The sequence below is a fragment of the Phyllopteryx taeniolatus genome, unplaced genomic scaffold (genome assembly GCF_024500385.1).
Source record: "Phyllopteryx taeniolatus isolate TA_2022b unplaced genomic scaffold, UOR_Ptae_1.2 contig_266, whole genome shotgun sequence".
Lineage (NCBI taxonomy): Eukaryota > Metazoa > Chordata > Actinopteri > Syngnathiformes > Syngnathidae > Phyllopteryx > Phyllopteryx taeniolatus.
In genome coordinates, this window is record NW_026903191.1 from 1 (window position 1) to 9,534 (window position 9,534).

The following is a 9,534-nucleotide window of genomic DNA, read 5'->3' on the forward strand; positions in this document are numbered from 1 at the left end:
AGGTTTTAATTATAAAAGCAATGATTTTACCCCTGCTTTTATTAATTGCTTCTGTTTTTACCCCAACAAGAAATGTGCTTTTACATTTGGCCCGTGCCATTTATTACTTCCTCTTGGGCTCCAAGCGGGAGCGATTGAGGAGGGAAATTCAAAAGAAGCCAAAAGAAAAGGGAGGAAAATGTGTACCGGACTTCTAGATATTCCTGGGGAGCAGAAACACATCCCTCCATCTCCGAAACGCATTGGGTCCATCCACCACTCCCAAAAGCCGAGCAATGGCACGGTTCTGGATGTGCTCATGCCTTCGCAAACTGAAGTTGCTCCCAATAGACCAAAGATTTCCTGTGTCTTTTAATCTCCCACCAGCATATGCTTTTATGAAGATTTTTTAAACAAAACTTGAATTGGAAAATGAAAACTGTCATGTTTTAAAAAAATCTGACATCTCTCATCTCTGCTGCTCAGGAGTGGAATACAGTCAGTCCAGTGTGTGGGCTTGCATTTGGTGAGCCCACAACCGTTTAGCGCAACGTTAACCATCCTGCTCTCCCAAACAGACTTCGGGACCTGTCATGGATGGTCGCCCATAAGATTCTCCCAGTCAGGGCCATTATGCCCTCCCGAGGTATGTCGGCGCACGCAACCTGACCTCAACCAGGTTGTGGCGCCCCTGAGTCGGTGAGGCGTCTACTGTGGGAGTGCAGCGCTGCCGTAGACCTGTGGGCGACAGCCGGCCACCTGCAATTCCCGGACTTACCAGCAAGGGACGTCCTAATTGCACATTTTGTGCTCTATGGGGTGAGCCAGTCCGGGAAGACGAAGAAAGATTTTGAGAAGCAGTGGCTCACCATTGCCGCCATCAAAGACGCCATCTGGATCTCCAGAAACTTTCTAGTAAGGAGGCACAGACAGACCCCCACCCCCTGTGGCTGTGCTCCGGATGGCTGCAGCAACTATCAAAGCTTCATGCGGCAAGCCAAGGACACAGCCACCAAGAACAGTCGTCTGTGCCCACCCGGAGGAGGGAACCGGAGCTGCACGGAAAAGGTCTAGGCAGCGATGACCAGGCTCTACGGGAGAGGCAGTTGGGAAGGAGTGAGAACGCTGGCGACCGTTGCTGGGCACCATGGCAGGATCCTGGACCACGCTGTTTGGGAGTGTGAGATGATGCCCCATTTAGTAAGGAAAGACTGCAAGCCTGCACAAATGACAATGAAGACTTTTTATACTAACTGACCTTTTAATTATTACAGTATAGAATTTTAAACACCTTTTATAAGACCTTCTTCTACAGTGGGGCATCAGTGACAAGATCACGTGCCTAGTCACAGACGGAGCTGCCAATATGGCTGCGTGTGCGACAGAGATGGTAGTTAAGCATGCCATCTGCGTGGCACATACGTTAAATTTGATTGTCAAAAAAGCACTCTCTGTGAATGAAGAGCTATCATAAATAAGATACAAAAGCAGGAAGATTGTTGGGTACTTTAACAGCAGCACTACAGCAAAGGTAATTTCTTCTTCATCTTTGTCTCTCCATCAGACTCATGTGTATGTACGCATAATAATAATAATAATTTTGCTTTACTTGTAGGAGAGACCTTCGCAGGTTCAAAGGCAAATAGGTCGGCCTACGCTGAAGCTTATCCAGGAAGTGGAAACACGATGGAATAGTTCCTACAACATGCTGCAGAGACGTTTTGATGAAAGGGAGCCAGTTGCTGCTCCCCTGGCTGGCTTGAGTACGGACATTGCTCCTGTCTCCTCCCAGCAGCTCAACATAATTTCTGATTCATTGAAGGTTCTGGCACCATTCAATGATGCAACAATTGAGTTGTCAGAGGAAAACTGTGTGTTGGGGTCTAAGGTCATACCAATGCTGACCATGGTTCACGCTGCACTAGAAAAAGAAGAAATGATAAATATGTCCACTCCAGAGGGAATCACATTAGTGGGATGTCTGAATAAATTATTAAGAGAAAAACTGTTCTATTTGCAATCTCAAAGTATCTTGTCACTAAGCACCATGTTGGAATCCCACATTTACAAAACTTGGTTTCCTCAGTCCACATAAATCCGCAGAGGCAGAGAGAAGACTTACATCAGAATGTGCTATAAGACACACTTCTCCCTCAGTATCAGCGTCAACATAAGCATCAACATCAGCGTCAGCATCAATTTCAGCATCAACTTCAACTCCAGCATCATCTGAAGCTTTACAGCCACAAATACTAGGAAATGTACGTGGTACATGAATGTTTCTGTTTTATATAGTGGCTTAAAGACTGTTTTTCTCTCTCAGGAAGCAAACTGTGGCAGCGCTTGGACAAATCCATACAAAATAGTAAAACCCCATCTACATTTGTGACACTGATTGTTACAATTGAAGTTCAGAAATACTTCGCAGAACCGAACATCGACAGACAGGAAGAGCCACTGCACTATTGGAAACTGCAAAAAAATAATTTCCCTAATTTATTCAAACTGGCTCTCACTTATCTTTCGACACCAGCATCATCTGTGAGCTGATTTTTTATAAAGGAGGAGAAATCATTACAAAAAAACGGAACCGCCTCCGTCCAACTACCTTGGAAAAAACTTTTTTTTTAAATGAAAAAACAATGAAACATATCAATGTTTTAATTCTCCTTATTTATTTAGAACCACTACAAAGTAACAAGCACATTCCTATTTCTAATACTGTGTTTCATGGTGGTCTCTACTCCCTTGGGTGTCTACTGTATTTGTCTACGTGATGGTGCTTGAGTGGAAATTAAGCAGTTCTACATTTTGACCTCTCGATGGCGTCAGAGTAAATCAATCATTATGAAGCGTCGGCATGTCAGAATCAGAATCATCTTTATTTGCCAAGTATGTCCAAAAAACACAAGGAATTTGTCTCCGGTAGTTGGAGCTGCTCTTGTACGACAACAGACAGTCAATTGACAGAGAACACTTTTGAGACATAAAGACATTGACAAAAAACAGTCACTGAGCAAGAAAAGGGTTGCTAGTTATCTGGTAATGCCGGTACATAAATTTTTGACAATTGTGCAAAAAGATGCAGAGTCCACTAGCACTTAGAGCAGTTCGAAAGACTAATATTGCAAGAGTCCGGTGCAATGACCATTGTGCAAAGGGCGCCGAGACTTCAAGCGAGTAGTGCGATAATCTGGGACACAGATATGCAAATAGTGCTTCGTGGCGAGACAACTACAGTGAGTGCACGAGTAATGTATAATTGGCCCCGCAGAAATGTGACAACAAACTCAAGTCAAAAAATTGCCAGCATGTTGTAAGGGAATTGTAGGTTAGGTGTTTAAGAAGTTGATTGCAAGAGGGAAGAAGCTGTTGGAATGTCTGCTAGTTCTAGTTTGCATTGATCGGTAGCGCCGACCTGAGGGAAGGAGCTGGAAGAGCCGGTGACCGGGATGTGGAGGGTCCGAGAGGATTTTGCACGCTTTTGTTTCCACTTTCACCTTCAATTTGTTTGTTAATGTCATTTTCATTATCCTGCGCCCTTTCCTTCCCAGCTTTCAACTTGTTGGCAAAGGATTTAGGGCAATTTCTGAAGAAATTGTTTGATTCTCCACACAGATAGCACTTTCTGCCATTGGTACGTTGTTCAAATGTATGTCCAATTTCTCTACATTTTCCACAAATGATTTGTTGACACACCTCTGCCAGGTGGCCATGTTTGCCACACTTATGGCAACGCTTGGGTTGACCCTGGTAATGAATGTAGGCTCGGTTTTCTCCCAAGACTATCACTGATGGGAGATGTTTCAGGCCCTGTAAGCCCTGAGGGTCTTGCCATTGTTGAATGGGGACCCTGCCAGGGACAGTTCCAAATGCCATCTATATCTCTCACTTCATAAGTTGGCCTTTAACTGTGCAATATCTACCCAGCCAAAAACAAATGTCACCTGCATTCACTGTCTCATTAAACATTCTGACAATGACTGTTTTAGCCGCATTATCAGTCAGTTTTTCAACATTAAATGCAGAAAACTGGGCCTTCACATCTTCATAACGAGACCAAAATTCACAAAGGTTTAAGCAGAAATGAAACTTACATCAATAGACAATTTAAAGCTTCAGCCTTAAACTTTAAAGTTTGTTGAATGAACTTTTGGGAAAAATCCAATCTGGACATGACCAAGGTCTCACCCTTTCCTGAAATAGGAAACACATGCTGTGATGCTTCCGCATGCCAGCATAGATGGCCGACTTGGTAGAGGCACTACAAGCTAAAAACTAAAGTGTGACAAGTAACAATTTGGAAGAGTACACAAACTAATTCATAACTGACCTGAAAAGCTTCACCATTTGGAAAAGGAATTCACAACACAAAATAGACACAAACAGTAACCTCCTCAAATAGAAAGAATCCAATGCCACACCACGTGTAAGGTGTAAAACTTCAAGACGTCAAGACTTCAAGGAGGCAATCGCAGTCTTAGCCAAAAGACTGAGAAGCAATACCAACAGAAGGCCATAAAACAGAACCTCATTCGCCACCTACAAGTTACGGTGGTACATATCGACATGATAATCACATATGGGTCACATTTGGACAACTATAAATGGTTTTGAATGAATGTCAACCATGTTGTTTTTTTTTTTTTTTTTTTTTTTTTTTTTTTTAATGCAGCCCTATGGGGGGCACAAGTCAGTGCAAACTGTAGGCCGGTCCCAAGCCCGGATAAATGCAGACGGTTGCGTCAGGAAGGGCATCCGGCTTAAAACCTTGCCAAACAAATATGAGCGTTCATCCAAAGAATTCCATACCAGATCGGTCGTGGCCCGGGTTAACAACGTCCGCCACCGGCGCCGTCAACCTGCAGGGCGCTGTTGGAAATTCAGCTACTGTGGGTCGAAGTCGAAGTCAAAGAAGAAGAAGAAGAAGAGGTGGAAAGCGGGTTCTTCGGCAGAAAGAGAAGAGGAAAACACAGAGCCTAGAACTGAATGTGGGGACTTTGAATGTTGGGACTATGACAGGAAAATCTCGGGAGTTGGTTGACATGATGATTAGGAGAAAGGTTGATATATTGTGTGTCCAGGAGACCAGGTGGAAAGGCAGTAAGGCTAGAAGTTTAGGGGCAGGGTTTAAATTATTTTACCATGGTGTAGATGGGAAGAGAAATGGAGTCGGGGTTATTTTAAAAGAAGAGTTGGCTAAGAATGTCTTGGAGGTGAAAAGAGTATCAGATCGAGTGATGAGGCTGAAATTTGAAATTGAGGGTGTTATGTGTAATGTGATTAGTGGCTATGCCCCACAGGTAGGATGTGACCTAGAGGTGAAAGAGAAATTCTGGAAGGAGCTAGATGATGTAGTTCTGAGCATCCCAGACAGAGAGAGAGTCGTAATTGGTGCAGATTGTAATGGACATGTTGGTGAAGGTAATAAGGGTGATGAAGAAGTGATGGGTAAGTACGGCATCCAGGAAAGGAACTTGGAGGGACAGATGGTGGTAGACTTTGCAACAAGGATGCAAATGGCTGTAGTGAACACTTTTTTCCAGAAGAGGCACGAACATAGGGTGACCTACAAGAGCGGAGGTAGAAGCACACAGGTGGATTACATCTTGTGCAGACGATGTAATCTGAAGGAGGTTACCAACTGTAAGGTAGTGGTAGGGGAGAGTGTGGCTAGACAGCATAGGATGGATGGTGGTGTGTAAGATGACTCTGGTGGTGGGGAGGAAAATTAGGAAGACAAAGGCAGAGAAGAGAACCATGTGGTGGAAGCTGAGACAGGACGAGTGTTGTGCAGCTTTTCGGGAAGAGGTGATACAGGCTCTCGGTGGACGGGAAGAGCTTCCAGAAGACTGGACCACTGCAGCCAAGGTGATCAGAGAAGCAGGCAGGAGAGTACTTGGTGCATCTTCTGGCAGGAAAGGAGAGAAGGAGACTTGGTGGTGGAACCTCACAGTACAGGAAATCATACAAGGAAAACGGTTAGCTAAGAAGAAGTGGGACACTGAGAGGACCGAGGAGAGGCGAAAGGAATACATTGAGATGCGACACAGGGCAAAGGTAGAGGTGGCAAAGGCAAAACAAGAGGCATATGATGACATGTATGGCAGGTTGGACACTAAAGAAGGAGAAAAGGATCTATACAGGCTGGCCAGACAGAGGGATAGAGATGGGAAGGATGTGCAGCAGGTTAGGGTGATTAAGGATAGAGATGGAAATATGTTGACTGGTGCCAGCAGTGTGCTAGGTAGATGGAAAGAATACTTCGAGGAGTTGATGAATGAGGAAAATGATAGAGAAGGGAGAGTAGAAGAGGCAAGTGTGGTGGACCAGGAAGTGGCAATGATTAGTAAGGGGGAAGTTAGAAAGGCATTAAAGAGAATGAAAAATGGAAAGGCAGTTGGTCCTGATGACATTCCTGTGGAGGTATGGAAGCATCTAGGAGAGGTGGCTGTGGAGTTTTTGACCAGCTTGTTCAATAGAATTCTAGCGCGTGAGAAGATGCCTGAGGAATGGAGGAAAAGTGTACTGGTGCCCATTTTTAAGAACAAAGGTGATGTGCAGAGCTGTGGCAACTATAGAGGAATAAAGTTGATGAGCCACACAATGAAGTTATGGGAAAGAGTAGTGGAGGCTAGACTCAGGACAGAAGTGAGTATTTGCGAGCAACAGTATGGTTTCATGCCTAGAAAGAGTACCACAGATGCATGATTTGCCTTGAGGATGTTGATGGAAAAGTACAGAGAAGGTCAGAAGGAGCTACATTGTGTCTTTGTAGATCTAGAGAAAGCCTATGACAGAGTACCCAGAGAGGAACTGTGGTACTGCATGCGGAAGTCTGGAGTGGCAGAGAAGTAGGTTAGAATAATACAGGACATGTACGAGGGCAGCAGAACAGCGGTGAGGTGTGCTGTCGGTGTGACAGAAGAGTTTAAGGTGGACGTGGGACTGCATCAGGGATCAGCCCTGAGCCCCTTCCTTTTTGCAGTGGTGATGGATAGGCTGACAGATGAGGTTAGACTGGAATCCCCGTGGACCATGATGTTTGCAGATGACATTGTGATCTGCAGTGAAAGCAGGGAGCAGCCGGAGGAACAGTTAGAAAGATGGAGGCATGCACTGGAAAGAAGAGGAATGAAGATTAGCCGAAGTAAAACAGAATATATGTGCATGAATGAGAGGGGTGGTGGGGGAAGAATGAGGCTACAGGGAGAAGAGATGGCAAGGGTAGAGGACTTTAAATACTTGGGGTCAACCGTCCAGAGCAATGGTGAGTGTGGTCAGGAAGTGAAGAAACGGGTCCAAGCAGGTTGGAACGGGTGGAGGAAGGTGTCAGGTGTGTTATGTGACAGAAGAGTCTCTGCTAGGATGAAGGGCAAAGTTTCTAAAACAGTGGTGAGGCCAGCCATGATGTATGGATTAGAGACAGTGGCACTGAAGAGAAAACAGGAAGCAGAGCTGGAGGTGGCGGAAATAAAGATGTTGAGGTTCGCTCTCGGAGTGACCAGGTTGGATAAAATTAGAAATGACCTCATCGGAGGGACAGCCGAGGTTCGATGTTTTGGAGACAAAGTTAGAGAGAGCAGACTTCAATGGTTTGGACACGTCCAGAGGAGAGAGAGTGAGTATATTGGTAGAAGGATGATGAGGATGGAGCTGCCAGGCAAGAGAGCTAGAGGAAGACCAAAGAGAAGGTTGATGGATGTCGTGAGGGAAGACATGATGGCAGTTGGTGTTCGAGAGGCGGATGCAGGAGATAGGCTCTCATGGAAAAGGATGACGCGCTGTGGCGACCCCTAACGGGACAAGCCGAAAGGAAAAGAAGAAGAAACAAAAAAGTAAGATCAACCTTTTTGTTTGTTTTTTCTTTCAGTGCTTCACACGCTCAAGTTTTTCAAAACTGCATCGTCTCAAATTCCAAACATCCCAGACTACTTTGAGGTCGGTTATGTTGACGGCGTTCCGATTTTGCACTACGACAGCAAGAGCAGGAAAGCAAAACCCAAACAGGACTGGATGAAAAAAATCACAGCAGATGATCCTCACTACTGGGAGAGACTGACACAGATCGGTATTGGTGGTGAGCAGGTCTACAAAGTCAACATCGAAACTGCCAAAGAGCGCTTCAACCAAACTGGAGGTTTGTTGACGTTCGGCTTTCCACAATTCAAATCGATTTCATGTGCTCGTACACGTTCTTCCTCCTCATAAACACGTTTCCTTCTCTCTCGACATGGTGTCACTCTTCAACGTCATTCTCTCAGGTGTTCACATGTTCCAGCGGATGTTGGGCTGCGAATGGGACGACGAGACCGATGAGGTTGTTGGTTGGCGACACTACAGTTACAATGGAGAAGACTTCATCTCGTTGGAGGTGAAGACAATGAGATGGATCGCAGCTCACCCACAAGCTTTCGTCACCAAACTCAAGTGGGACAGTTACGAACTTTGGAATCTAAACCAGAAGCACTACTTCACTGAGATTTGTCCTTCTGACTTGAAGAAGCATTTGACCAATGGGAGGGACTTCCTGATGAGAACAGGTGCAGTCACCTCATGTTAGCACGCCCCCTACAGGACCTTTCCTGGCATTACAAGCTGCACTCTTTCCTCGTTGGCTCCTTTCCTCTCTCACACATTCTCATCATCTTTGCTTCTTTCCATCTTTTCTCACACGTTTTCTCCATCTTTTGTTCTCTCCATCTTTTCACCCTCTCACACAATCTCTCTCTTTTCAATCTGTCATTGATTGTCTCTATACTTTCTCCTCACACGCCCCCTTCAACTTGTTTTCTTTCCATATTTCCTCCTCTTACACATTCTTCCCATATTTGTTCCTCTCACACATCATCTAGCTATTTTTCACCCTCTCACACGTTCTCATCATCTTTGCTTCTTTCCATCTTTTCACCCTCTCACACAATCTCTCTCTTTTCAATCTGTCATTGATTGTCTCCATACTTTCTCCTCACACGGTCCCTTCAACTTGTTTTCTTCCCATATTTGTTCCTCTCACACATCATCTAGCTATTTTTCATCCTCTCACACATTCTCTCAATCTTTTATCCTTTTCACACCGACACCGACCTTTTTCTCCTCTTACATATTCTGCCATCTTTGTTCCTCTCACACATTCTCCCCATCTTTTCCTCCTCTCCCACACTCTCTCTCTCCGTCTCTGCCCCTCTCTCACCTGGTGTCCACGTCTCCCTCGGCCCGCAGAGCTTCCCACGGTGTCTCTCCTGCAGAAGACGCCGTCCTCTCCGGTCACCTGCCACGCGACGGGTTTCTACCCCAGCGTGGCCGCCCTGTTTTGGAGGAAGGATGGCGAGGAGCTCCACGAGGACGCGGAGACGGGAGAGACCCTCCGCAACCACGACGGAACCTTCCAGATGACGGCCGACCTGAAAGCGGAGGTGACCGATGAAGCCGAGGGCCGCTACGAATGCGTGTTCCAGCTGTCCGGCGTGGCGGACGACATCGTCGTCAAGCTGGAGAGAAGAAGCATCCGGAGCAACGCGCCCATCCGAGGTGACCGACGCTCAGATCGTCGCG

The 9,534-nt window shown here is 45.8% G+C and overlaps 1 protein-coding gene across 1 annotated transcript; it reads left to right on the forward strand.

The window, feature by feature from the left end:
* Positions 1-612: 612 nt before the first annotated feature.
* On the forward strand, positions 613-9,528 carry LOC133473505 (major histocompatibility complex class I-related gene protein-like; the record flags this gene model as incomplete). The annotated part of the gene is made up of 6 exons (XM_061765164.1): positions 613-625; positions 761-894; positions 951-1,159; positions 7,824-8,119; positions 8,244-8,522; positions 9,202-9,528. Coding segments are annotated over exons 1-6 (1,258 nt in total), but the record flags the coding sequence as incomplete, so codon positions are not given.
* Positions 9,529-9,534: the final 6 nt, after the last annotated feature.